The sequence below is a fragment of the Mycothermus thermophilus genome, assembly GCF_041956435.1.
Source record: "Mycothermus thermophilus strain CBS 625.91 unplaced genomic scaffold VTJ04scaffold_5, whole genome shotgun sequence".
Taxonomy (NCBI): Eukaryota; Fungi; Ascomycota; class Sordariomycetes; order Sordariales; family Chaetomiaceae; genus Mycothermus; species Mycothermus thermophilus.
Window position 1 is genome coordinate 1,453,066 of NW_027191431.1, and position 27,419 is coordinate 1,480,484.

The following is a 27,419-nucleotide window of genomic DNA, read 5'->3' on the forward strand; positions in this document are numbered from 1 at the left end:
AGTAAGGATCTGTACAGCAAGGACGCAAACTTGAAAAGTGCACTCAGATACACACCTAGGCTGGCAGGTACCTCGAGTACTTAGCCATTTTCTCAGGGGTAAAAGCACCATCAAACACAAGCTGCGCAAACTTTCGATATATCCAGTAGCTTCCATCCACCCGCTTCACACTTATCCCGGGCTCAACGAGTCAAGGGCAGAATGAGTTTCTACTAGGTATGTCAACTCCGTAGCTAAGCTGTCAACATTCTTTCCAAATCTCTGCCACCACAATATCCGTCCTAGCATTTTCTCTCGTCGGGCCGATGACGAAAGCTCCTCCTCCCGAGGTCGGATCACACGATGCATCCCGCATCATCGTATTCTCCTATTTCCCAGCGGTTGTGTGACTCTCGGCATGAGCTTTCAGCTTCCCACTGGCGATGAGCCGCTTCCCAATATACCTTAGGTAGCTTTCGTCGCAGTGTCACAACCGACCCGGTACCATCAGGTCACGGAACCCGGAGCTTCTCCCGGATGCATTGCATTGCGTTTGTGACGCAAACATCTCCAATATATTTCCTTTGATCTGTATTATTAACGAAGTATGCTCTGCGTTTCGACCATCCGCAGTTTACGCATTTTCCCTCTTCACCCCTCTCCCCCTCCAGACCCTCCTCCTCGTCTTCTTCCATCCCCTTCAGACGCTTCCTGTTTGGGACTCGGCGATGCTATCGGGATGTCCATCTCCACGCGCCTCACCATTCCATGGTAGTCAATTACATCCTCGTCACCCGACTCCGATAACTCCCCTTTCTCCTCCTGCCCGGGAGCAGTACCCGATATTGCCAGGGGGCTCTGCTCGGGCGATGATGATGATGTTGTTGTCGTGTTGGTATTCCTCCCAACCCCCCTCTGACCACCGCCAACATCAACAGGAGCAGTAGCAGCAACGCTACTCACAGACAACGGGCGCAGGAAACTCAGTGGCCTCGGACGGGATAGCCACAGAGTCTTGGCCTTGAGCGGGGGCCTCAACTCCTCAACTTCCACTGCCGCTGCTGCAGTGGCAGTGGTGGTTCCGACGGTGGCGAATTTGGAGGACTCGTCGTCATTGATGCGCGAGGCATAACCGACCTCGATGTCTGGGACGAGATACGGCCTGTGGAGGCCCATGGCCTCGAAGACGCCCGGAAACCAACGGCGACACAGCGGCCAGAGGGTGGGCAGGGTGGCGGTGATGATGGCTAGGTTGACCTCGATGGTGTAGAGCGTGTAGCCGAGAGAGTAGTGGCGGTCGGCAGGTTGAAGGAACCAGATGCGGATGACGGAGTAGAGGCGGAGGGTACTGGCGAAGGTGACTCTGTTATTTTTGTAAGGGTTAGCGTCAGTGGCTGGGTGAGGACATGGAGGAGGAGGAGGAGGAAGAGGAGGAGGAGGAGGAGGAGGAGGAGGAAGAGGAGCATAAAAATAGGCACGAGGTAAGCAGGCACTTACAGTCCTCCCAAAGCAAAGACTGCCAAAATCGCAAACCGAACCCTCTCGTTCAACTTGATACCCAAAAATGCCATAAACGGCACCAGCAGCGTCAAGATATCCGTTACGACATTGATCACCGCGAGCGACAAGAAAAACATGTCTGCTTGAAAACACTTTCCCTTGGTCCCCGCCGCTGGGCCGAGCCAGGCGAACTGGACGGGGTAGCACATCAGGATGTTGGCAGGCAGGAAGACTGCGAGCTGGACGACCAGCAGCGCGATGAGGGCTTTGCAGGACAGCCGCACGAGCCGCTTCGTCCCGCCGAGCCGCAGAAGAAAAAGGAGGGCCGATATTTTGACGAGCACGAGCAGTGGCGTGTAGCAGAGCCGGTTCATGAAGTCCCAGAAGAAGCCCTGGTTCCAGGGGTGCGGGGGAATGTCGCGGTCGTGGATGCCCCAGTAGCCGGTGCGGACATCTGAGCGGGGTGTTTATTAGTTGACCAGGTCTAGTGTAGAAGTAAGGAGGGTGTTGTTATAGGAATCTCAAAGAAGGCTTCGTACAGAAAACAGTGAAGACAGATTGTGGGATTCCAATGGCCTAACAAACCACATTAGTCAAGCGTGAATCTCAACCCCGAGACTTTGGTGAGATAGGCGTACGGTTGCCAGGAATATGAGCCAGTCATCTGAAGAATAGAAGGAGATAAAGTCAGTACTCGCCCTCTCCATGACCAGGAGCTTCTCGAGAGACGAGTCCACCCACCCAAACCAAGCCCGCACGATATCCTCCTCGCGTACCAGCGCAAGATGCAGGCCACAACGGCCGGAATGGGCCCGAAGCAGACCAGAAAGAGCCCGAACACTTGATAGCCGCTGTACGGAACCGGTCCGATGGGATTGACCGCGTACGCATGGGCCACGCTGAACGTTCTTGTGTACATGGTGGTGGAGTTGGTCCCGGTCGTCGGGTTGCTGGTTGAAGTTGGTAGTACCTTCAGGGCAGTGTTGTTTTCGAAGTCGGGTCCATATGTTTATTTCAGAACATAACGGAGTCAATGTCGATGAGGTTATAGTTGCTGCTTGTTGTCGCTTGGACTTGTGGACATGGCGAGCCGGCCGCAGAGATGGTGGAGTGATTCTGGTAAAAACACACAGAGCGAGACCGAAACGCAATAGTGTGGTAATTCTAAAACAGATATCTCATGGACAAACACCGACTTTACATGTCCAGAGAATAGCGGGCTAACTTGTCCGCCCGTGTTCTTCACCTCCGATAACAGCGAGGTGCCGTCTACTTGTCTGGTTCAGATACAACACCAATGGAAGTAAGTCGGTGTGACGAACAGGGACGGAGAAGGAATGCTTTTCATACACGGCACACAGGGGGGTAAGCAACCAGACAACATTAAACAAGACAACGCACGGATGGAGGCTTGGAAGGGTAAGGAAACATCGTTGAGCGTCTTGGGCTCGGCACATGAGCTTGAGGGTGGTTCCAGAGATGTGGGAGCGTGGGAGGAACGGCGAAGGAACACATCCCCGGTTATGCAACCAAGCCATCATCATGAGAACGGGAATCTGCGCCGCAAGCTTTGTATCAGAGTGGTAGCAACCTTGATCATAGAGGTATGGAACCTGGTGAATGAAGTGCAGTAAAGTTTACCTTCCTCATTTTCTGGATTTGGGACTTTTGCGTTGATGTGTTGTTGCTCACGATGTGGAGTCGAGATTGTGCATCGAGTTCATCGACTTCCCCAGACGCCATCCGAAGTAACTCTTCCTCCAAGGCCTTGGAGTCCGGGGGCGGGAAGAATGGCAAGAATAAGGTTGATACCTGGATTTAACAGTTTGCTCTCCGTGAAGTGCTCTGCTTCTGCTGTAAGTTGTAAGTGCTCCCGTGTAAGCCAGCGCCGGGGTGGCCAATGAAAAGCGGGATGGAGGAACAGAAGATTGTACTTGATGTTTGGCGCTGGATGTTTCTTATTCCAAGGTTGCATTGTAGAATGTACGTGATGCAGGGGATGTGACCCTTTTTGATAACTTGATCCCCCATGGGGCAGAATCCTCCCCAAGTCTGGAGAGAGCCGGTGGGTAAGGTCGCTTTGGACAAAGTGCCTGTCCCGACTGTACCAAGTATGTTCTCCCCTCAGGGCTTGGCGCTTAAGCTGTGCCAGGAACACACAGCAGAGGTGGTTTTGTGAAACACTGGAAGTGGCAGAAGCAGAGGCGCCTTGGATTTGGGTCCCAAGCCCGACGGCAATTGTGTGTGGCATTGCAAAGCTCTCGGGGTCCAGAACGATGGGATTGGAGTGGCAGCCAAGGCATCAAGTTTCCCATTCATGTTGACCGACGCAGGGTGACATTTGGCATAATAAACCCTCAAATCCTCCTACCACCGACGGCAGTGAGGAGGATTGAGAAAAGCTGATGCCTTGATAAAAGCCCACCATCCTCATTCCTCAAGAGTTACCGTCATGCTGGAAACAATTCTCGGCTCGGCACGCGACGCAGGTCTATTTTTGCTCCCGCAATTTTACCTCTGTATATCAAGCAGGGTGATCCGTGTTGGTGTTATTACCTGAGTATGTTCTTGTCCGTTTGACGAGCTCCAGAGGGAATGAGATCGGTATCATCCGTACTTTGGGCTGAAGATGGCCGGGTGAAGAGGTCGGGCCTGGATCAGGTTTGTACTCGTCGGCTGGAATAACTCCGCTGATGAAAGCTGCCGTCCTGCGAGATGTCGGGTCGAGCCATGGAAGAGGTCGAGGCTGCGGAAAGTGAAGAAACAGGTTTCGGTTCGAAGCAGGCCTTGGCAGACACACAGCCGCATCAGGCGTGGCTGGCCTGCTGAATGGGCTTGACACACTCGCCTCACCTCATGCCTTGATTCTTGTGTTGTGCCATCCTATCGGGTGCGGCGGTTGTCCGAGGTCAGGTGCAGGACGATGCAGGATGATGCCAACTCAGCGACCCCTCGTCTTCAGCAAGCTTGGCAGCTTAGTGCCGGTGTTAATGCCATGTTGTGCCTGATTTCCTGCTTCGGTCAGGAGATGGGGGTCGATTGGCCGAGGGCAGGGACCTTGGGGTTGTGCATGTCCGTCGATGGATGCATCTGAGGTCAGCGGGGTGGAGACAAGCTGCTTGGAAGCTGGGAAAGCTGGAGGTGACGCTGAGATGGGAGCTTGAAAGATTATGTTGACCTGGTCTCCATCTCGTGTTGTGCTCGTGTGGATGTCCACCGGGTGCGGTGTGGCTGGAGTATCCCGGGGGTTAGTGTGGCTTGACAATATACGGTACTTGACTCAAGTCGTCTCCCCAAGAAAGAAGTAGGATGATCGACCCGAAGTGCCGATCGACCCGATCAACCCGATCAGGTTTTGACTTAGGTTGTTGTGAGATTGGCAAACGGCATCGAGTCTTCCCTCAGTCCCCTCGCTCACTTGATGCAGCGCAGAGATGCGGCCATTGGTGAGGCCCTGACTTGCATATCGCCGCAGAGACAAGATATGCACGCAGCAGAAGTCCTAGAGGTGGATTGCTGTGTTGAAGTATATGTATGGCCAGGTGTGCATTTTACTTTTATCCTCAGGAGAACCTGGACTCGTAAAGTCAACAATTCCATCCAACAAAACAAACACGCGAGCTCCATCATCGATCCTGTCATTCAAGCCAACCGTCCAAGCTGGAAGGAGTCCAGCGCCTTTGTCCGCTGCTGTTTGGCCCGTGCACGCCGCTAAGCTTCGCGAATCCTAGCGCGTGTCCCCCCTGTGTCCCTTGTGTCCCCTGCGCGAGCTGCGACCTTGGAAACCTTTTTCTGCTTCGTCGACCTCTCTCCAAGGTTCCAGCCGATCCCGATCTTCCGTCTCCTAAAAAAACATCAGATCCCGACCCGGCATCACTCGTTTCGTTTCCAGAAATCAACAGCGCCAGCAACCTGTTGACCACCACACCACACTCGTTTCGACCCATTGGATCTCGATATCGCACTGCATCGCCAGCAGCCTGCTTCGAGTCCACCGTCATTCGTTTTTGCATCTGCAACTCTGCGTCTGTCGCGTTCTTGACTAAGAGAGCGGTGAGTGCCTGCGACGCGATCAAGCTCTGTGTTGTTTTCCTCCAACTTGCTGCCCCAAAGCCGAACTGCTGCAAACTGCTGCTGCGTTGCACTCCTTTTGGAGGTTTCTTTGCAGCCTTGCATGGTCGCCAAAACTGGTCGGGCAGCAGCAAGACATACGTAAAATGAATGAGTTCGACTGACAAAAACACCCGACGCCGGGCCCCTGAGTAAAGACAAACAAACACTCACTCACTTCGTCACCAACAAACGGACCCCCCAATCGCCACCACCACCCACCCACCTACCAACCTACCTACTCCAGATACAACCGACTCGGGTACTGGATGCCCAAACCCTCTTTTTAATACTAATAATTTTTTTGTCTGGCACGGCGACCGAATGCACGCTCGGCGGTGCTGCTAGCCCCCTTTCAGGCCAACCTCCCGCGCTGGTGCTTGGTGCTGCTGCATGTGCTCCGTTGCCAGCCACGCACTTTTCGCCTTCACCCGCCTCCCGCATTTTCCGGCAAACCCCATCCACAGCCAACCACGCTACCGCGCTTCCACACAGCTAGCCCGCCAACTCCAAAGCTAAGCTGTCTTGTCGGAGGCCCTCCGGCAGATGCTCGAGAGCTGGCTCTTGCTCTTCTTCTCTTTTTCCTTTCTTCCGCTCTTTTTCCTCCTCTTCCCCTCCTCCCCTCTGATTTTCCAGGAGCGTCCCGCCCCTCCATCTCCTCCTCCCTCCAGGGTAAGTTTGTACAGTACCATGGTGCTGCTGCTGCTGCTGTGTGTGTCGCACACGGCACATTTCGTCACCGTCACCCTTCCATCCTACCCTCCCACATCTTTTCCCGTCCCCATTCCCAGACCGCAATATTTCCAATTGTATCCCCCTCACATCTCCTCCGCCCCCCCTGACCGCCGAGTGTGTGCGACGACGGGTGCTAACCGATCGACTTGCATGAACACAGTCCCCATCCTCCTCTAACAGCAGAGGCCTGTCACCACGCCCCGTGGTGACCTCTCCGCCTTGTCGACCACACCAGTCCCCGCTGGTGTTTTGGGAGACCTTGCTGCTGGCAGTCAAGAAGCGTCCCCTCGAATCTCCAGCGAGTTGTACGCCCATCAGTCCCGCACCCCTTCTCCAAATCCCGCTCCGCCGTACCGGCCGAGGTCCACCTTTACCCCCTCGCCGGACCACCCTACCTCCCGACAAGAAGACCGTCCGACCACCGCCTCTTCCGTCCGGACTCTCCGTCGCACACCGCGCTTCACTGCCACCCCGAGCCCGGTTCCAGGCGCCGGTCCTTCGAGTCCGAGCACCCGCGTCTTTTCCATCACACCTCCCCGCCGACACGGACGTGAATCCCCGGTCACTGGAACTGCCCCGCGGCCCATCTTCTCCATCCCCGAAGAGTCTCGTCAGGCCGGTCCGGCCAGGCACGGTTTCGAATCGTTCCGCAGCCATCTGTCTCGCCAGTCTCTGAGCGACGACGCCGACTACGAAGACCCTTCGACATTCTTCCGTCGTCCCCGCCGCACCTCAGACTACCACTATCAGGGACCAGCTTCCCCTCCGAGACCACCGCCGCCGCAACACCCTGCCGCCCGCGTTTCCAGGCACACCAGGAGCGCAATTCTCTGGGCGCTCGAGGAAGCCCTCCGCAAACCAAATCCCTTTTCTCCAGACCTCGAGGAAGAGAACGCTTCCATGGCGGACCTCCTTTCCGGCGGCCCCGCCACCACCAATGGCCATGTCGCATCGTCGTCTCGACCAACCGCTCCCCCGGCCCAGACGGGGTCTCCGCAACAAGTCATTCGCGGTCCCCGCATGATCATGCGCGAGCGGGCCGAGCGCGAAGCCCGGCAACGAGCAGAGCGCGAGCAAATGGAGCGCGCTCGCGCCGAGGAAGAGGCGCGCCTCGCCGCCGAGCAGCAGAGGCAAGCCGCCACGCCTGCCGAGGCCTCGTCTTCCCGCCAACAACGGGTCCAGGATGCCCAGCCCTCGTCATCTCGCACCCCGGGCAATATTCCAAGCACTCCCGGCCAACAGCCATCCGCCACGGTTCCTCCGTTGCGCACCGGGCGTGTCCCGCCTGCGACTACCTCGGCCGGCCCGGCTGGCATCCCCTCCACATCCTGCGCGCCTGGCCAGACCCAGACAGGAGAGACCTCGGCCCAGGGCGCCGCGAACGGCACGCGTCTTAGGAACACCTTCCCGCACGCCTTTGAGCGGTGGGAGGCCCTCTCGGCCCACTGGGAAGGCATGACCAGCTTCTGGCTGCGGCGGTTGCAAGAGAACACGGACGAGGCTGAGCGTAACCCGATATCCACCCAATTGTCGCGGCAGGTGGCCGACCTGTCGGCGGCGGGCGCGAACCTCTTCCATGCCGTCGTCGAGCTGCAGCGCCTGCGCGCCAGCTCGGAGCGCAAGTTCCAGCGCTGGTTTTTCGAGACCCGCTCCGAGCTCGAGCGCCACCAGGAAGTGAACGGTATGCTGCAAAACCAACTCGAGCAGGAGCGCCAGGCCAGGGCCGAGGCGGCTCGCAAGGCCGCGCAGGCTGAGGCCGAGAACCAAAAGTTGCAAAAGATGGTGGCCGAAATGCGCAGGGAGCTGCTCATCTCCAAGGAGGAAGCCCGTCGCGCCTGGGAGGAACTCGGGCGCCGCGAACAGGAGGAACGCGACAGGACGCTGTCGCTCCAGCAAGGCCATCCAACTCTGGTTGGTGGCGTCCAGGTCGTTCCCATGACGCAAGCTGCCATCTCTCGCGGCGTCGGGCGGCACACTAGGTCCCAGAGCCACGCAGTCGACACCTCGGAGTATGTCGCCGCGCAGCCCGGCCATTACGGTGGCTACGGGTCGTCCTCCGCGGCCGGCCCTTCGTCCTCGACTGGAGCCGGCGGTTCCGGCACCGGATACTATAGTCAACAACCCGAAGACTCGGGCGCCGGCGGCGACCACGGTGCCGCGGGCTCCGAAGCTGGCTACAGTGAGGGTGAGTATTTCATGCTCGACAGTCACGGCAATTACCTGCGCGACGAGGACGGGAATCGCATCCCCTTTGATAGCCCCTCGACCTCGCCCAGCCGATCGCGACGACAACGACAGAGGGCTGACGACGACGTGTTTGCAGACGAGTACGATACCAACCCGGCCGGTGCGGGTTCGTCGCAGACCGGATACCCGCCGTCAAGTTCGCAGTGGTCCTCGGGCGGTGGCGGTGGCGGTGGGGGATACACCACCGCCGGGTCCTCCGACCAGTACAGCGGCCAAGGCTACTCGGCGCCGGGCTGGGAAACGATGCCCCGCCATCACCATCCGACGAGGTTGAGCGATGTCATTGAGGAGGACGAGCGGAGTAGGACTTCGGTGAGCCGGGTTTGAGAGAAGAGAGAAGTCCGTCTCGATTCTGTATGAGTATGCAAGTCAGTCAGTCAGTCAGTCAGTCATGGGAACCGCAACGACAATGACGATGACGGAATGATCCGAACCTACCCACGACTCACCTAATGCTCGCCCCTCTTCCCACCTCTCATCACCCCGGCTCGGTCTTGCAAGATCTCATTTTTCCATTTTCACCTGATCTCGGAGACGACGACGTGCAACGACAATTCAAGAAAAACAACGACGGACGACGCTTTCCTTGTTGAAGATAACGATCGACGACTCAGGCTTTTTTTGTTTCAGCAGCAAGCATATCATGCATGGGGTCTCTAATTGTTCAGTATTTCGGATGGCGCGGCGTTTTTGTTCTTCGTTCAAGAGAGGAGAGGAGAGTTGAAGAAGAGCGGAACGGGAGGGTACTTTCGACGGAGGAAGAAGATGCATTTCCCCTGGCTTTATTGCCATTATTGTTTTTCCACCTTGCCCCCTTCTCACCACATCGCACCCACCGCGCTCCTTTTTGGTATGTCCCCGGTTTTCCCGTCCAGCCCCGTCCGGGCAGCGTCCGCAGGTCTGTTTGCTGGCATCAAGCACCCTCCTTCTCGGCAGTCTTTGGGGTCCGGCCTTGAGGGGGAAGCTTCATGTTGTTGAGACCTGGTCGCTCAGTATTACCTTGTTTTGGTTTTCCCAAGGGGAACCGGGGAGGTGGCGTGCGAGAGATGGGGGCGAGGGAAAATCACCCCCTGTTGCATGTTGTTTGGCATGGATGTTTATGTTTTTTTGTTTTGCGTTTCGATTTTTAAGGTCGAGGGGGTGCAGGTTCTTTGTTTTCTGATCTCTCTTTCATGACTGGGACGTTAATGGCGATAGACGAATCTCGGTTGTTATTGTTGTTTTCTGCTTGTTTGGCATGGTTTTTACATGTTTTGTTTTTCTCTTCGGTTGGCGGCAAACTCATATCACCCCTCCCCTAGGTAAGGTGTATCAGGTACCTACCTACTCGCTGGCATGCTTCATCCGGCAAGCAGCGTTGTTTCCCTGGCCCCTCGCGGCTGGGAGGGAGAGATGCGATGGTCATTGGGTCTTGCGGCTTTCTTCTCCCGATTTTCTTTCTTTCTCTCTGCTCTCTTTCGCGACAAACGGCTGGACTGGCGGGGCAGGGGCAGCGGGCGTGGTAGTGATGGTCGGACGAGGTGGTGGTGTGTGGGATGGTAATGCTAATGAGGGAAGCACCAGGGTTCGGTCTTGCGATCGCGAAAGAGAGGGAGAGAAGAAAAGAGACAAGACGGGGAGGATTGAGGTGGGACTGGCCGATGGCCGTGTCAAGAAGGATGGTTGATTTATTTAAACCATCATGAGCGCGACTCTCGTCTGATCTCAGCTTGGTCAGGGAGATCCAGGGATGGAATGTGTGTGAGAGAGGGAAGAGAGCGCTCGGCTTCGGGGAGGGGGGAAGTGAGGTTTGCCTGCCCTTTTTTGTAATTTAATTGTTTGTTTGTGGGGATAAACATGATGGAGAATGAATATTGTTTGGATTGTTTGATGTATTAAAAGTTGCTGGATTCTTACTACTTCATGTTCGTGATGTGTGTTTGTTTGCTTGTATGTGTGTATTGTGGTTTGCCAGGAGGTTGGTCAGTTGGATTGCCTTGTTCGGGGCCGCCACATTCCAGTCGCAAGAGTTGAGGGGGCTGGAACCTGTTCACATGTTGTCTGCCTCACGTCTGCGGCTAGTAGTTACTTTGTTCCCAATTTTGTGATGTTGTTTCTCATTTTTTTATTTCTATTTTTCGACTTGTACTTAATATTTCCCCTCCTTGTACGGACCTTAACCAAACAACTTTGACAACGGGGAGGATGCGGAAAATGGTGACTGGGCTGAACAACCCATCTTACATGTTGCTGCTGCATAGGAGTCAGACGAGAGAGGAATGGAAATATGGTAGTTGGGGTCGAGACCATTGACTCATAGAGAGTTTCTTCTGGATGCTTAACTGGGGCTCTTTTCATAATTTCATAATTATACCTCTGAGGTTTGTTTCATTGTTTGGTCCAGTGATGGGTTCATCAACGAGTTGACTCGAGCTCGAGTCAAGCTCCATTGGATCCACCACGCGCCTCAAGCTGCAACCCTAGCTTGCTTTCCGAACATGCATTCCCAGGGTTACCCATCTTCTTTCCTTTGGCAAGAACCCAACATCGGTTGAACAGAACCGACTTGAGTCACTCTTACATGCCAACTAGGCCTTGAGGCGACAGCCCAACCAGGATTTTCATGGTCCAGGGCTTTCGTAACTCACCATTTTTCTGAACTTTGAAACCTTCGAGTCCTCGACGTCTGTTGACTTGGACGCCGGCGCAAGGAGGAGGGGGGACGCAACAAAGAACCAACCGGTGCGACGTAGTTGACCAAAAAGCACCGACGCTATGACGTTGATGCACAGGTGAATACCTGCCTTTCCAGCACCGGAATTGATCAGTCTTGAGATGTCTCACTAACATGATCATAGGGTATTTCTCGGGGGCTTGCGAACCCCTCTTAGCGTGAGGCAAGCGGTCGCATCCTGGTATGCTCTGCCTGGGACGTCGAGGTCTCACCTAGTCGGGAAGAGGAGCCACCCCTTTAAGAGGTCCGCTCAGCTTGGTCAGTTGAGGTTCTCCTCCCAACATCTCACTCGAGATGAGGAGCTGGGTGTGGGACCAGAGCCGCCTTCTTTCGCCTTCGCTTTTGAGTACGCTCGCCGCACGGTCCCCGGAACCACAGAGACAGACACACAGACTAACCCTCTCGCAGCATCGATGGCGTTCTTGTGCACGAATCCAAGCCGATCCCAGGGGCGTCCAAAGTGTTGAACTTTCTCCATGACAACAACATCCCTTTCATTCTGCTCACCAACGGCGGCGGCAAGACCGAGCCTGAGCGCGTCCGGGATCTCTCGGAGCGCCTGGGCGTGCCGCTTTCCACCGACAACTTTATCCAGTCTCACACGCCGTTCCGCGAGCTCCTCGAGGGCCCGGAGAGCCTGCGCGACAAGACCGTCTTGGTGACGGGGTCGGATTATGAGAAATGTCGGGGTATCTTTGAACAGTACGTTCTCTCCTTGCTTCTCAGCTTGGACCATAAAAATTAACCACAAGCGGCAGCTACGGCTTCCAACGCATCGTCACCCCCGCCGACATCTACGCCGCCGACCCTACCATCTTCCCCTTCCAGGCCGCTTCCTCTTACGCCGCCCCGTCCCGACCTCTGCCTCTTCCGCTCTACAACCCCCGAACCTCCGGCCTCCCCGCTCCGGTCCCATCCACCCACCTCAAAGTCGACGCCATGTTCGTCCTCAACGACCCGCGTGACTGGGCCCTCGACGTCCAGATCATGACCGACCTGCTCTTGTCCCACCAAGGCTACCTCGGCACCTACTCCCCGCGCAACGGCGACCCGGCCCTGCCCAACTGCGGCTGGCAAGAGGACGGCCAGCCATTTCTTTTCTTCAGCAACGCCGACCTGTTTTGGAGCGCAAACTACCCCCTCCCGCGGCTCGGCCAGGGCGCGTTCCAGGCCAGCCTGGCCGGCCTGTGGCGGCGGATCACGGGCGGCCACGAGCTGCGGAGGACGTGCATCGGCAAGCCGTACGGGGAGACGTACCGGTTTGCAGAGCGGGTGTTGACGGGGCATAGGCACGAGGTGTTGAGGCGGATTGCGGAAAGGAAAGCCGGGGCTGGGGCTGCCGGTCAGCAGGAACACGCACCAGGAGCCACCTCCCCGCTGAGGACGGTGTACATGGTCGGCGACAACCCGGAGAGCGACATTGCCGGGGCCAACTCTCACCGGAGCGAGCACGGCACGGAGTGGGTGTCGGTGTTGGTGAGGACTGGGGTGTGGAGCGAGACGCTCGGCAAGGGGAGGGAACAGCTGAAGGGGGAGTTTAGGCCGCGGGCGATCGCTCGAGATGTGGCGAAGGCTTTGGAATGGGTGTTGCAGAGGGAGAGGTCCAGAACGAAGGGACCGGTTAGGGTTGAGGGTGTGGAAGAGTTGGCGAGGTAGTAGGTAGGGGAGGGAAGAGAGAAGTTCTATGTCGAGTTTGCCTACCTTATTCTGCTGTGTAATTGACTTGGCAACTGGGACATTGTATCCTCGGTATTCTGTCATGCTCGTGGTGTGAGGTTAATGAGTGTGGGCCTGAATAAGTGCTCCCTGCAGCTGACAGCCCTCCACAAGTTCACTTATGGAAGCGATCATATGACATACCCATTAACAAGGAACATATATAGAGTAAGCAACAAGGAAACAAAATAAGGATAAAAATATTTCTACACGGTTTAAAACGTTATATAGCAAAGAAAAAAAGTAGAAAAGACAAAGGAATATCCATGGGGCTTGGCCGGGGATCGAACCCGGGACCTCTCGCATGTGTCCTCGCAGACTCTTGTCTGCGAGTTTGGCTTGAGGGTGAACCCTAAGCGAGAATCATACCACTAGACCACCAAGCCAATCAAGTTGTTGGATGCCCTGGCCGACAGTGCAGCTTATGATAGGCACGGCTCGGGTGGGGAACGATTCTCAACACAGCCAGGATGATTCTTACAGCACCACCAGGCAAGATTCTCACTTAGAACTCACCCTCAAGCCAAACTCACAGACGCGAGTCTGCGAGGACACATGCGAGAGGTCCCGAGTTCGATCCTCGGCCAAGCCCCATGGATATTCCTTTGTCTTTTGCATTGGGACGGGCTTCCTCGGCGCGTCCCCCACACCAAGCTATTGGGTCAAGTCCAGGACTGCAGTCTCCCTCGGCTTTCATCTCTCTCATGGCCCGTCGGGGCCGTCATTCCTGATGATGTACTCTCCTCTTCAACCCAGCGAACAACATACCAGCCAGAGGTCGGGCCTCATCTTTAAAGCCACACATCGACACATTCACACAGGACCAATGTGTCCGTCACTTACACTAGATACTCTGAACATGTCGCATGACAGGGGCACCATATAAGGCGTCCTGACTATAGAAGCACCGATGGATTCCTTGTTGATATCACACCACACTTGGGACACTCTTGAAGAGAAGCATCTCGCCCATATCTCACATACTAAACGACACAAAAATAAAGAAATCGTATGTCCAAAGAGCCTCGTCCAAGCCCAAGTCGATGAATGCCTACCTACCTACCTAGGTACCTAACCAACAAGCAGTCAATAAAACCCGCACTCCCCAGTAGTCCCGCTAGATATACCGCACAAAACAGACAGACAAAAAACTCCCAGACTCCTCCCATCCCAAAAGACAGCAAGCAAGTAGTAGTACTAGACAGACAGACAAACCCAATAGATAGGCTTCATAACGCGTATCCCAAGACTCCTCCTCCTCCCTCAGATCCCACAAGACATCCATCATCAACACATCCCTCTTTTTTTTCTTCTTCCCAACCCATCAAGGCCATACAGTTGGCCCGAAAGTCTCACCAGGGTCCAACCGGACCTTGACGGCGTCCACCTTCATATCCAACGTCTGCAACGCGCCCACGTTGCCGAACCACTCCGGGCCTTTGTTGTCGTTCATGTAGAGCGCAAAGAAAATCACCAGCGTCGACACGATCAAGCCGCAGTCGAGCGCCGAGGACGTGACGTAGTTGTAGTGCAGCCACCAGCCTGTCTTGCGGCGGCGGATAAAGTAGTTGAAGATGGTCCCGACAATACCCCAGCAGTAGTACATGTACGGGGTCGCGGGGGGCAGCATGCCGGAGCCGCCAAAGATGAGCGGCATGTTGACGTACCGCCAGAAGCCGCGGCGGTACTTGCGCGCGAAGAACCACGTCAGCACGGGCGCCAGGGCGCCGACCAGCCAGAACCACTGCAGCGAGCTGTACAGGGCGTCGCCCGAGAACATGCGGGCGGGGCCGATGGCGCCCCAGATGATGGAGGCGGTGTAGAAGACGCGCGCGCTGGGGCAGTTCCACAGGTGCTCCTGGGTTTCGGAGCAGATGTCCGGGATGACGGCCAGGGCCCAGTTCATGACGGCGATCTGGACGATGGCAGACCAGATGGAGGCGATCAGCTGCGACCAGAACATGATGCGCGGGGGCACCTTCATGTAGTGGCCGAGTTTGAGGTCCTGGACGAAATACAGCGCCTGCGACATGCAGAGGTAGCCGTAGTTCTTGAACATCATCATGGCGAGCGGGCGGCCGGGGAGCATGTAGCCCACGATGTACTCGGTCAGCACGTTGAGGCCGATCTGCTGGTTGGTGATGGCCTGGACGATGCCGATGGGGATGGTCCAAATGACGGGGATGGCGATGCAGACGATGTAAGCCCACCAAGGGAAGCCCGTGTCCCATGCGCAGCAGACGGTGAAGGACAGGCCGACCATGATCACGAAAAGCAGCGTGTACCACCAGTCCTCGGCGTCGCGGTACTTCTTCATCAGGCGCATGTGCACGTCGTCCTCCTGGGACCGGGCGAGCTTCCACTGGGTCCAGATCTCGCGGCCGTGGTACAGGGCGACGTGGGTGATGACGGCGGCGACGGCGGCGAATGACACGCCGTACGAGAGGGCAAACTGCGTCGGCAGGTACAGCGGCGAGTAGGCGTGGTACTTGGCTTCGTCGAACTTGTTGTCGTCGCCCAGGATGGCGGTCACGTTGTAGATGTGGCCGCGGTTGTCGTAGGCGTGGTGGTCGCTGATGGGCAAAAAGTCGGCGTACCACAGGCCCGAGTAGTGGAGGCCGACCGAGATGATCACGAAGAAGAGGGTCATGCCGGCCACGACGTTGGCGATGGCGTGGAACGGCGGGATCAGCGGCGACATGAGGTAGCCGGTGATGATGCTCCAATCCTGGAGAGGGTCAGCAAAGGACGGAAGGGGAAAATGACTTCAAAGGATGCCTACCAAGGTCAACGGGAACAATCCGTATCCGCTGTAGCCGCCAAATAGCTGGTTCACAATGACGTTGTCCGGCCAAATCCAGGTAAGCCAGCAGAACCACGACAGGCCCTGGAACAGGTAGCCCGGGAACCAGTACCACAGGAACGAGCCGGCGAAGACGAGCATGAACCACTTGTAGCGGCTAATGCTCCAACCGTTGGCGCGAGTCGGGTCGCTGGGAGAGTGGTCGTGGAGAGTGTAAAACAGGGCGCAGTTCACGAGATCGGTCGGCCAGATCATGGCGGCCGGCCAGACGAGGAAACGGCGGGCGAGGCCGGCGAGACCGTACCCCGTGCAGAGCGTCGTGATGCCAAACAGCAGTTCCCAGGCCCAGCCAAAGTCTTGCTTATACCACATGCGTTGGGAAATGATGACATCGGTGGCATACAAGGCACCGCCGCCGTATGCGGCCTATGTCAGGTTAGCACTGGTTTTTCAGACAGGAAATCCGGGCTCACACACATTGGACATGACCACAATGACAACGTGCTCCTTAAAGTTAAACGGCCCCGGTTTGAGGTTGAACTTGAACCCCAAAAACTTGTATTCGCGGTCTGGGAAGATCTTATCCCAGAGTCGACCCAGGGGGTAGGCGATGAGCTGAATGACGAAGGTGGTGAGGGAAATACTCGGGTTTCGTAGCGAGAGGAGCATGTTCACGGCGGAGCCGACGGTACACAGAAACATGCCGATGGTCCATGCCCGGATGGTGTTGACGGGCATGTCCACGTCGAAGTTGCGGACGGTGGCGCGCACTTCCGGGTATGGCGAGTTGTCCTCGGCCAGGATCTGTTCGATTTCTGCGCTTTTCGCGGGGTCGTTGGAGTTGAGGGCAATGTCGACTTCTTCGAGCTCGTCTAGCGGCAGGTTCGGGTCGAAGCGGTGCATCTTCTCGAAGTGCTTCAGCGACGCGAACCCCGTCGAGTCCCCTTCTAATGATCTTAACGAATCCTCCACATCAACTGCCACATCTTCCTCCTTGCGTCGCCGAAGCGACCTCTTCAGTTGCCCCAGCACCATTCTCCTGACGGTGTGCACGCGCCCTATCGTGGGGGCCGCGCGAGAGAGGCTATTATCAGCTGGTTAGAATGATGTGGTGAGTGAGCGTCGTCGGCGCGGCGAGGGCCGTCGACGACGGAGAGTGTTGAGGATCCCCAGGGCCTCGCAATTGTCGCGATGGTTTGGCCAAATGCAACGCGTGGCGTCTCAAGTTCGTCTGATGGGGTGACAGAGAACCAACTGCCCAGTCTGGACCAAGTGAGTGACAGACCGGTGAGAGATGAGAGAGGCCGGCCCGAACGGTCGCGTAGATAGCGGTGCGTAGGGAGGAAGGGCGGCGACGGAGGCGCAGGCGTAGGTGTGCAGACACGGCACACAGGCACAAGCGGCCACAGGCACAGTCTCAAAGGCACAGCTAAAACAGGGCCGGATAATGTCTTCTGGTGAAGGGCGGAGGCATTGCTGGCCGTTGTGGTGTGTGTGTTAGGGGAGAGAGGTCAGCTCGGCCGCCGATCGCAACGCAATCCGGGAAGAAAGGGAATGCGGATGGTAAGACAGCGGATAGCGGTAGCCAGAGACAGAACAGCGAGGCAGGGCCGAGGATTGTTGGAACGGCTTGACAGAATTGGCGGCAGCCAGACGGAAGGGATTGAAGGTAACACTAGCTGTCGGGTCAGTGTGTTTCTGCAGCGCAACTCTCCCGGAGCATCGCTTCTGGGGGTTGGGTCCGCTAGAGGCGATGGAACGGAACGCAGAGCTGGGAATAATGACCAGAGACACCACCACCAGACCGGACTCTGGGAATTGGAAGAGGATGAATGAAGAGAGGGGGGTCCAGCCCAGTCCATTATCCTCCTCCTCCGTCCTTCGTCCTCCCATCCTCCATCCCCATCAATCACACGCTGTTCAAAGATCACGGAACATGCCTCGCAGCTTGCATCAAAAAACGTTAAATTATCGACCTGCCTAAAATGGTCTGACGGCTCGGCGGTGGGGCGACCCTCCGTCCGCCGTTCGACTCGACAGGGGTAGGTCCACAGTAAAAGCGGGGCTGGGGAAGGAAAAGTGGGCTTCCAGCACGCGACCGTTTGCCCACCGTCGTACCTGACCGTGCCTGTCCTGCCCTGGGGCTGGGCAAGTTTGGCCGATAAGCGACCAACAAAAACAGATGCGAGGCGCTGAAAACCGCCCACGTTTTGGCCCTATCTCAGCGCCTCGATCTGCGAGAACCAGCTCCCTTCTGTTTCCCCCTGGTTTTGGAAGCATGAAATCCTCAGCCACAAACCTCCCCTTCAATGCGCCAAATCTGCACGATCGAGTCTGAGCACTCGAGTGCTGAGCTTCTCGAAGCCTCGTGGAATTTTCAACTTTGCTGATCAGAGCACCAGCCCACTTCAGCCACCAAGAACTAACTAACGGAGCTCTCCACGATCCCGCCGAGCCGCCGAGATGGTCGCCACCAAGCCTCGTCGTCATTTGGGACGTCCACATGCCAATTGTCTCGGCGACCACGGAAAGCTGGGCTTCTCACTCTCCCCTGTGCCCTTGCCATGCCGGCCCCGCAAGGATCTGGTTCCTGAGTCGAAGCTGGTCCTCGGTTGAACTCAGTGTCCACAGATATGGAAGTCATGAAATGATTGTGTATCCAAAGACTCACTTGTTCAGCGTCAACAGTAAGGAGCACAAAGCCTCATCGTCTTGAGAGAGTCGCCCGGTCATCGGCCACAGCTCACGCAGCGCGCGCCACCCTTCATGCATTGCCCCTCGATTTCTCGGAGCAGAAATGCCCGAATCTGGTGGTTCCTGGCCGCTTGAAGCGCCACACCGTTAGGGAACGGAGCTAACGTAAGGGGAATCACATGTGGGTCGGCGCGATTGTTTGACCTCTGCAAGCTCTCATCTCCTCCAAGTCTCTTATCAGGATGCAATTGCATGGGCAACACTGTGTTGCCATGTGACGAATCCCTCCAGCTCCGGAGTTTCTTGAGTCTCTTTTGCATCTCTCAACTCCTCTCTTCTTCTTCTCTTTTCTGTCACCCACGGAACCGATGGCCCAATGATCCGCCTTGCAGACTGACAAGACCTGTCATATCACCCCAACTGCTGTCGCAAAGTCGGATTGATGCGACCCCAGACTCTTGTCCAGCGAATTGCGTTGCTGACGGCTGACCGAAGTAACAAGACGGCTAGCCGGCCAAGCTCAGAAACACACAGACAACCACACTCTCAACCATCCCGGAGCGAGTCTTGAAAGCGCCAACTGTTGTGTCCCGCAAGAAACCGTGAGACTGGACTGTCACACCATCGCTTACCTCGATGATCGGCGAGCTCGCGCATGCCCAGAATTTGCCTAGAACTTGGCTAGAACATGCCCAAGAAAGCTGACACTGAAGCATGAATGCCAACATGTTCATGTGCTTGCGACCCTCCTTCTCGAGAGGTTGGGGGGAGGGGCTGAAAACATGAGAACGAAGTAGAAAAATACGGTGCCTCTTCTACACTGTCTCTCGGGTTGGCAAACCGGCTGCGTCCTCCCGATAGGTGCGGCATCGGAGCCTTATGGCCCTCTTCCAAACGAGAAGATATTGGCTCGTGACGGGCCAAGCTTCCTCTATCCAAACTCTTTGACACGACCACTTTCTTTGCAACTCATCAACCGGGCCAGCGGGTGCCGTGTCACTTCAACCCAGTTCTTGGGACTGAAGGAAAAGTGGTTTTCCCATCCATCCAAGGGAAAGACGGGGGCGTGTTCCGTAACGTAAAGAAATTGCTCGATGGAAAACGGACGAGAAACACGGAAACCCACGAAAATAGCACTGCACAATAGATTAGGCCCCCTTTCCGGCTATTTGCGTGATACAATTCTTCCCGATACCACTGACCCACCCATATCCAGACAGTAGTAACCGGTTGACAAATGTACCACACACAAGATTCTCACGCGCTCTCTACATCTCCCAATGAAGCCATGACCAAGCATGTACTAAGGACATACATATTGTGAGGTTTGGGAGGCAGAAAAGGTCAGGGAGGCCGAGACCGTCTGCCTCCTTCGCAGCAGGTACACAGCAGACTGGGCCTGATGTGCGGAATACTCCAGACGGTTAGGTATCGCGCATACCCAGACGGATGACCCAAAAACTCAGCCCTTCTCGGTTCCAGGTTACTTAACCCCACGACTGGGCTGAAGCTGAACGTGCATAACTGTTCTGAGAAACCTGATCGTCGTTTGCAGACCCGAGATGCCTGTAGTAGAAAGGTGCCCCAAAAGCTGTCGACGGATTTCCTCGGGCTATCCCCGAACCCTGGTGCTGCTGAGCAATCCCCAGACGTTTGTGAAGAGCTCGTTGCTTGACGTGCAATGCTCGCTTGGAATGATCTGCACCTATGTTTGGTTGGGGATGATCAGGGAAGCAGAAGAGACAAAAACAGCGCAAGAAAATCTCCCACGCCAAACATCGACACAGACAGACTGATGCGAATGCGAACACACATGTTTCGAGCAGATCGTATGTACAAACTGCATTACACAATAAGCGTGGGGTTGGATTGCAATATCCACGGTATGGATTTTTCAATAGTCGCTATCGCCAATGCATCCCGACAACCACCTCATGGTGTGGTGTGTGAGTGCTGCATGACTACCACGAAGAGACCAAACGTCAACCAACAGCTTCAAGCCCCAACCCACCCCAGAGTCCCAACTCACCTTCCTTACTACTACACCCAAATACCGACCCCGAATAAAAACATTCAAGACAATAAAACACATCCAATGAAAAGTGATCGAAGAAGAAAAGAAGAATATCGGTGTCAGACAAACACATCTCCTTCGACTCATCGGTCTCTTCCTCAACCATGACAGACATGTCTCGATTTGTTAACAGACATAAGAGACAATGGGATAGTCCACACACTTCCATCCAATATCTGCCATTTAGGTAAATGGTACGCAAACACCCTAAGACCGCCGGTCCGACAACCATCCTCTCAACATACCTACTGCCAGCTCTCTGTCCCAAACCTACCCCCGTTTCCTTCTGAGCAACACCACGATGAATCCACCCTAGGTACCTCCCTACCCTCCCCAAACAAAGTGGCAGCCAACCCAACCCCAGGCTCGATTGTATGTGTACCTAGGTACCAACAACCACACCTCACTCAGCCCGTCACGTTAAAATACCCCGCCCTCACCGGCTCCCCGACAAGCCCGACCTTCTCGACAAACGCCAGCAGGTCGAACCCCAGCGTCTGCCCGACCTGGTCGCGCGTGACCGCAAACTCCGGCTCCGTCTCGTAGATGAGGCTGACGTACTGGTGCGGGTGCGGCGGGTTCTCGGGCGGCGGGGCCGGGCCGACGTACGGCACGGGGCCGGCCTGCGCGGGCGGGACGAGGGTGTAGATGACGCTGCCGTCCTCGGTGGTGATGGTGGCGTCGGGGGACGGGGTGAAGCCGGTGATGAGCGCGTGGAGGTTGGTGCGCCGAGGGGCAGAGGAGGGGTTTTGGAAGTTGCCGGGGACGTCGATATCTACGTAGGGGATTACAGGGTTAGAAGGTGGGTTGCGCAGGTTTGGGTTAGGGAATAGTCATGGGAGATGGGAGGGGAGGTGGATGGTGGGCGTACCGATCATGACGTAGAGGTAGGAAGTGCCGTTGAGGGGGACATCCTTGGTGCCGATGATTGGTAGGCGGGCGGTTTCTGAGTTTTGTGTGGTCTCAACGTTAGCCACATCCCGTCGTGCTATCTACTTGATATCAACTGGTCGTGAAGGTTGGAAAAGGCCTACCAGCTCGGGTAAGGCTCTCGCCGGCGGTCTGGACGACTTTGTCGCCAAAGATGATCTCGAGCTTCTCGGTGACCTCGGGGACAAAGCCGGGCGGCGTTTGGGCCGAGACAACGCCGGCCAGGAGAAGCGTCGACGCAACAGAACGGATGGAGAACAACATGTCGATTTTGAGGAGAGCTGGTCCTAGGGCACGGTCAAACAAGATCACCAGGCTTGAGGGATGCGAACCGCTGAGCAGGACGGATCTTCTGGGCCTTCTTATTGTCTCTACATGTCCAGGCCCGTCGATGATGCCTTAATGTGTGTGTTTTGCCAGGATGACGTGCGTGTTTTGTTCTTATTACATATCCCGTTATGTCTCCGGCAGTTGTGATGGTTAAAATCGATCTCATAGGGCCGGCAAGCAGGAACACCAGTCGGATGTTTGCCATGTTCATGTCCCTTTATTGCCAGAGAAGCGGAGTGTCATCCTAAGTTATGGAAGATTCCCTGGCCATATCCACAATCTAGTATATCGATTGTGCTTAAACCTATGCTGATGGAAATAAGAGTCGCATTCCCAGACACCAAGCACATGTATGTACCCATCACATAACCCCTGACATGAAAGAGATATTGGCGTTGCTCTCCCAGCAAATTAGCCAGCGAACCTTGCCGCTTTCCGGTCCACGTTGGTATTCAAACTTGAGATCATTAGGTACCTACACAGCGATACAGTTTAAAAAATCCAACAGAGAATCCAATCACTACTAGGCAAAAGTTGAACCCCCAACTCCGAGATCACCACTCACTCCAATCAACGCCGATACCTCCGATCAGCCGTCCCGCCGGGGCGCGCTCGGGCCCGGCGCATAATACGGAGCCGGCGGCGGCGCCCGGCGCTGACCCCCGCCGGCGATGCGCCGGCGACTCCAAGCCATAACCGCTCCGGCATGCCAGCCCCAACCTCCCAAGACAGGACCCTGGTAGCGGCGCTGCATCCCCCACCCAGCAGCACCATGTCTCTGGCTGACCATCGACCACCGCCGAGCGGGGAAGCATGCGTAGCTTAGGAGGGCGAAGTCGCTGACCGAGGCGAGCGCCACCACCACAAACACGATCCACCCTGTACTGCTCCCGTTGCCGGCCACGCTGTGGATGCCCAGCTGCATGGCGCGGAACGCGGCGGCGGCGCCGACGAGGGCGAAGATCACGCCGATGGCGAAGAGAGAGAGCGCCCAAGCGGTCGCGGCTTTCCCGTAGCATGCCAGCAGCGAGGTGATGAACGCGAGGAGGTCGAGGGTCGCGGCCGCGGCGATAGTGCCGGCGCTGGTGTCGAGCATGATGTTGGCTATGCGCTGGTCCATGCGGGTGGGGTGGAGGAGGTTGAGGGTGGCGTTCCAGGAGGAGAGGACGGCGTTGATCAGGTTCTGGTTGTCGGCGGCTTCGTCGCTTTCGAGCGGAGGGGCGGCATCTCTTTTGTTGACCAGGGATTGGTTGGTGTGGTTGTTGTGCTTGCGCTTGACGCTGGCGCGAAGCGAGGCGTCGACGACTTCAAGGATCTTCTGCGTCGGGCCGAAATCGCGGCGGCAGTAGACGTTCTTTGTGCCCGTGGAGTTGAAGACGTCGCAGACACCTGTGGTCATATCAGTTGGACCAGGTCATCGGAAGGGGGCTCATGATTGACGAGAAACGTACCGCTGATCCCGAATACCCAATATGTCGGCAACTCGGGAGGCACGATTGGTGGTTCTGGTGGTTCAATGTCCAAGCCGGCGGTGTCATTCAGGACATAAACGTGAAGGTTGTTTGCTAACTTCGTCACGTTGACTCGGTAGAGTTCGACGGTGAGGTTGGGACTAGCCGCAGTGAGGAGAAAGACGATGTTGAACACAGCGCTTACTGATCAAAGGCAGGACGGTGTTAATGCTGCTGTTAGTCTGGATGGTTGTTGAGGAGACGCTTACGGAGAGCAAGCAAAGTGACTCGCACAGAGCACCAAGAGTATCGTGACTTGGACATGATGATAAGGGTTTCCGGGTGGCTTTAGTCAAGTGGCATAGCAGCGAGTTGCTCAGGAACGAGGATACAGTACGGGACGGGGTTCCATGACTTGACGGAAGATCACGAACTACATATAGGATAAAGTTCAGAAAATAGGTACCCAGTCCGAGGCATCACCATCCTTCGTGATGAGCATCGCCCCTTCGCTATTTGTGGCAGGCCTCCTCCTGCCGCTGGAAGGAGGCTGAGAAACGCGCCTCCTCTCTGCAGGAGACGACATCGGAAGCCGAATTTTAACAACGCTCACTATTACAGAAATAGGGACCCGGAGAGGTTGTGCAGAAGTGTTGTCCCATGATTGGCCGGCGGTCTCCTATTTGCGTCCAGTCTGCCGCCAGCCTTGCCCACACACACCTAGATCAAGATCATAAGGGAGCCTCTGTATGGACTCATTGACGAAGGGTCTTTGCCATATGCTGTGTCCCTGCACATAGGGCAGGTTTCTGAGCGAGCCATTCGAGCGACCTAGGTACCTATACATCCCTTCAAAGCCATGTTGTAGGTTGGCGGCCAGTTTCTGCCCAGCACACAGCACAGGATGTTCGCGGGCTGTGGTCGAACAGAATTGAGTCTTCACACACCACCAGATGTCAAGCTGTTGTCATAGCTGAACTGTAGCTTGGAAGATAGAAGACGAGGCTCTAACACTTCGTCCGTCTGTCGCAGGCTGTGTCTGGAGATGGTGGCACAGCACGGTTCGTAGGACCATACGGCATTTCCGCGCCTATGAGTGGGCAAGGCTTGAGTATAGAGGAGGGCGAGGTCGACATGGCAGTGAACGCTTTGTCGTCCTTCCCGGTTCTCACCGGCGACGTCGGCGCTTCCATGCCCCATGGGGTGGGTGGTAATGGGTCCGGCCCGGCGCGGCCCCACCCGGTCCCCGGCCTTTCCAGTTGGTGGGTCTGGCCGGAGAACCTCCTAGCTGGGACGCCGAGTTTCCTAATTTGGACTCCTCACACCCCGACTGTCGGGCAAGAGGGCGAGATGTAGGGAACACACACCTAAACGTGCATGCCGCACATTTTTGCGTTTCTAGAATTTCTAAGTTTATGTTTTCGTGCTGAAACACAGGAGCTGCTGTTTCTGCGCACTCTGACGAACATCCCAGGCTTGCTAGTTGAGTCCAAACCTAGGCACCTAGGTAGCTTTGGGAGCCTTGTATGTACGTCTTGGTCAAATACATAGAAAGTTGAGTGGAAGATACTTGAGATACGCTTTTTAGCTACGTCGCTGAGACACGGACTGCTGCCTCAATCTGGGAAACTCGGGAGAAATTTACGAAAACTCAAGGGTTGACCACTCTCTACCGCCAACTTGGACTCATCTCCAACAAAGTTAATGCGAAAGCCGTCGTACTACACAGCATAGTAGTAGTATATCAAACGGCGTAGCGTACAGAGTAGGTACGTACTTGAAAGGTACACAACCAGGCGTTAAGAATATCAAGAATGATATTGGTTGTGAAAGCTGGACAACAAAGCCCATCCGCTGTTTGACACTTTCAGGTTGGCCTGCCCATGCGACGGACGAAAGAAAGGGGGATTGGCTCTGAGGACCGAGGACTCGACCGAATCAAAGAATTAACTGGTATGTGGATACATGGCAGGATGTGGAAGAAGGAAAAGAAAGAGGGCAAAGCCCTCCCTGAAAACCGACCACCATATATCCACCAGACCCAGCATTTGATTGACCCTGCAGGTGGTCGTCCTGTGTCACCTTGTCACAAGAGCGTCATCAAAGAACAACGATGGTTGAAGACAAAACTGACAGACGTTCCTTGAAGCACAAAGGTTTCTGACAAAAAGGTCTTTGCCTAGGTCAGGCATTCCATATCAATGAATCCAATTATTCGGGCTTTTATTGCTCAAACACCCGAACATGTCCAACCTCTCCCCCGAGTTGCTTTTCTTCCAGCAGCTGTTTGCAACTTCTGCTTGTTCCTGGGTCCTTCGTTAGTCTGAATCTGAACACTCAAATCGACCTCGTCCCTCAATCACTCTCTGATTATCCAACCAGAAACTCCTGGGTTACTGTGAACAGTCTTATCAAAACCTCTATGCCTTCAACTCAAAACCTGAGACCAAACGTCAATACCTAGGTATCGGTATTATCCAAATCCAAACGCGCACGACACCAAAGATTTGTTCTGCCCTACCATTCTTCTTGAACTCACTCAAGGGTGCCGAAGCAACCCCGAGTTCTCCCGTCAATCACCACCAAGGCATTGAACAAGGGCCATGGACAAAACAGGTCACCGGGTTGCTTCTCCACATTTATGGTAATGTTTGCGTACCATGCTGCTCATGAATGAGCTTCACCCCATCCACTTCACTGCATAGCATCGCTGAAGTCAAGGAACACGGATATTGTGCAATTTCTGGGGCCTGACCCCCAGCGACCTTGTGGTAACCAGCGGGTCCGTGGATCAGAGTCGGTCTTCGGCACCCGATTCCAGGCCAATTTTGAGGATACGAGGCAGCTCAGCAACCTGTCACATTACGAGCCTGACGCCATAGTGATGGCTATTTGGAGGTTACCTTAGATGATCATTATGTCAAGGTATCTGGGAGACTTGGCCTCGATAGATTCTTGTTCCAACCAGCCACTGTAGCCTGCCATCATGGAGTCCCTCATTACAGCACCCCGCTGGAGCGCTGTATCATGTCCATGGAGGCCCCCAACTCAGCCCGCCACGACAGCATGACTAGTACGTCAACTAGCTTTCATTCAAGCCAGTCACTTAACCTCTGTATCATGTAGCCTCTCCTTTCAATGTGTTGTCTAAATCTTTCCAGCCAGACACGACAATATGGCTTGGATCCCTCAACAGGTCGTCCAGCCAGCCACTGAAGCTCTGCATCATGTAGCTGCTCTTTCAGTCACCGAAGCAAGCTTGCATAACACGGCGTCCAGCCAGCCACTGGACCAAGGCTCTACTGAAGATCACACAAGCAATTTGTCCACGCAGAGATGTGCGAAGAAGCATGCATGATATCAACAGCCACGCATGCTAATCCGTGTGCGGTAGCCTATCACAACTCGTTGAACCCTTTAGGTAAGATCGTCGAAGGCGAGGTCTTGATTGACTTCTGCTTGAGCCTCTGGCTCATGGCTAACTGCCTGGTCGTGCTTGTACTCGTCCCCATCTCCATCTCAGCTGTCAGAGATCGTTTGGCGTGTTGCCTGTTTTGGCACGGATCGTCAACTCTTGTCCATGTGAGCCACAGCCACAAGAGACACTGAGGGGAAGATGCATCATGTACTCGGCGTATTACTACGACCTCCAAAGGTAGTTGTGATATCACCATGCGAGATCTTGTGCTGTGGCTAGCTGAGGCTGCAAAACGGCGATCCATTGGTGGCCTCTATGGAAACCGGGAACACTACGGCCCGCGGCCACGGGCCGCTCCAGCCATGCTCGCTAGCCACCCGTTGCAGACCGGGGGTGCCGGAGGGCTTGACATCGACCAATCAAGAAAGAGGAGGCTTCTGCAACCAAGGGACGAGTATGGGGGGGTTGACGTGCTCCATCAACTGTCACCATTGTTGCATGAGCGCTTGAATCATCTCCAGCTAATCCAGAAGTGTTTGATGAGATGAATGATATGCCATCCTCCACATCGCCAACAACAACGCACTGATGCAAGTAGCTGAATCTGTTCATACTCGGAAGTCTTGCAGGAAGCTAGTAGGCAGTGGCGAGCTGAACTTCCGCGCAGCAAAACGTCAACAACTCCAGACAACCTCTGTAGATAGAGGCGCCCAGGGATC

General features: G+C 55.6%; 10 protein-coding genes and 1 non-coding gene across 11 annotated transcripts; 3 read left to right on the top strand and 8 right to left on the bottom strand.

The window, feature by feature from the left end:
* Positions 1–630: 630 nt before the first annotated feature.
* Positions 631–2,398, bottom strand: VTJ04DRAFT_7569 (uncharacterized protein; the record flags this gene model as incomplete). The annotated part of the gene is made up of 5 exons (XM_069365910.1): positions 631–1,342; positions 1,477–1,933; positions 2,019–2,055; positions 2,118–2,143; positions 2,221–2,398. 5 exons carry the CDS (start codon positions 2,396–2,398, stop codon positions 631–633), a joined length of 1,410 nt encoding a protein of 469 aa, XP_069216898.1.
* A 2,502-nt stretch (positions 2,399–4,900) lies between these two features.
* Positions 4,901–6,108, top strand: VTJ04DRAFT_7570 (uncharacterized protein; the record flags this gene model as incomplete). The annotated part of the gene is made up of 4 exons (XM_069365912.1): positions 4,901–4,925; positions 5,372–5,532; positions 5,748–5,851; positions 5,949–6,108. The coding sequence occupies 4 exons, from the start codon at positions 4,901–4,903 to the stop codon at positions 6,106–6,108; spliced, it is 450 nt and encodes a 149-aa protein (XP_069216899.1).
* Positions 6,109–6,135: 27 nt separating this feature from the next.
* Positions 6,136–8,898, top strand: VTJ04DRAFT_7571 (uncharacterized protein; the record flags this gene model as incomplete). The annotated part of the gene is made up of 2 exons (XM_069365913.1): positions 6,136–6,261; positions 6,505–8,898. The coding sequence occupies 2 exons, from the start codon at positions 6,136–6,138 to the stop codon at positions 8,896–8,898; spliced, it is 2,520 nt and encodes an 839-aa protein (XP_069216900.1).
* A 54-nt stretch (positions 8,899–8,952) lies between these two features.
* VTJ04DRAFT_7572 (uncharacterized protein) lies at positions 8,953–9,662 on the bottom strand (the record flags this gene model as incomplete). The annotated part of the gene is made up of 3 exons (XM_069365914.1): positions 8,953–9,074; positions 9,138–9,508; positions 9,571–9,662. The coding sequence occupies 3 exons, from the start codon at positions 9,660–9,662 to the stop codon at positions 8,953–8,955; spliced, it is 585 nt and encodes a 194-aa protein (XP_069216901.1).
* Positions 9,663–9,697: 35 nt separating this feature from the next.
* VTJ04DRAFT_7573 (uncharacterized protein) lies at positions 9,698–10,809 on the bottom strand (the record flags this gene model as incomplete). Its single annotated transcript, XM_069365915.1, has 3 exons — positions 9,698–9,834; positions 9,895–10,369; positions 10,795–10,809. The coding sequence occupies 3 exons, from the start codon at positions 10,807–10,809 to the stop codon at positions 9,698–9,700; spliced, it is 627 nt and encodes a 208-aa protein (XP_069216902.1).
* A 516-nt stretch (positions 10,810–11,325) lies between these two features.
* Positions 11,326–12,940, top strand: VTJ04DRAFT_7574 (uncharacterized protein; the record flags this gene model as incomplete). The annotated part of the gene is made up of 4 exons (XM_069365916.1): positions 11,326–11,342; positions 11,409–11,630; positions 11,693–11,986; positions 12,043–12,940. The coding sequence occupies 4 exons, from the start codon at positions 11,326–11,328 to the stop codon at positions 12,938–12,940; spliced, it is 1,431 nt and encodes a 476-aa protein (XP_069216903.1).
* A 329-nt stretch (positions 12,941–13,269) lies between these two features.
* VTJ04DRAFT_t111 lies at positions 13,270–13,386 on the bottom strand. Its single transcript has one exon. It is a non-coding gene; the product is annotated as a tRNA-Pro (tRNA).
* Positions 13,387–14,324: 938 nt separating this feature from the next.
* On the bottom strand, positions 14,325–16,838 carry VTJ04DRAFT_7575 (uncharacterized protein; the record flags this gene model as incomplete). Its single annotated transcript, XM_069365917.1, has 3 exons — positions 14,325–15,728; positions 15,783–16,229; positions 16,281–16,838. The coding sequence occupies 3 exons, from the start codon at positions 16,836–16,838 to the stop codon at positions 14,325–14,327; spliced, it is 2,409 nt and encodes an 802-aa protein (XP_069216904.1).
* A 23-nt stretch (positions 16,839–16,861) lies between these two features.
* Positions 16,862–19,154, bottom strand: VTJ04DRAFT_7576 (uncharacterized protein; the record flags this gene model as incomplete). Its single annotated transcript, XM_069365918.1, has 3 exons — positions 16,862–17,279; positions 17,338–17,482; positions 19,130–19,154. The coding sequence occupies 3 exons, from the start codon at positions 19,152–19,154 to the stop codon at positions 16,862–16,864; spliced, it is 588 nt and encodes a 195-aa protein (XP_069216905.1).
* A 1,824-nt stretch (positions 19,155–20,978) lies between these two features.
* VTJ04DRAFT_7577 (uncharacterized protein) lies at positions 20,979–21,765 on the bottom strand (the record flags this gene model as incomplete). The annotated part of the gene is made up of 3 exons (XM_069365919.1): positions 20,979–21,346; positions 21,443–21,517; positions 21,606–21,765. The coding sequence occupies 3 exons, from the start codon at positions 21,763–21,765 to the stop codon at positions 20,979–20,981; spliced, it is 603 nt and encodes a 200-aa protein (XP_069216906.1).
* A 655-nt stretch (positions 21,766–22,420) lies between these two features.
* VTJ04DRAFT_7578 (uncharacterized protein) lies at positions 22,421–23,606 on the bottom strand (the record flags this gene model as incomplete). Its single annotated transcript, XM_069365920.1, has 3 exons — positions 22,421–23,220; positions 23,283–23,486; positions 23,552–23,606. 3 exons carry the CDS (start codon positions 23,604–23,606, stop codon positions 22,421–22,423), a joined length of 1,059 nt encoding a protein of 352 aa, XP_069216907.1.
* Between the last annotated feature and the right edge of the window lie 3,813 nt (positions 23,607–27,419).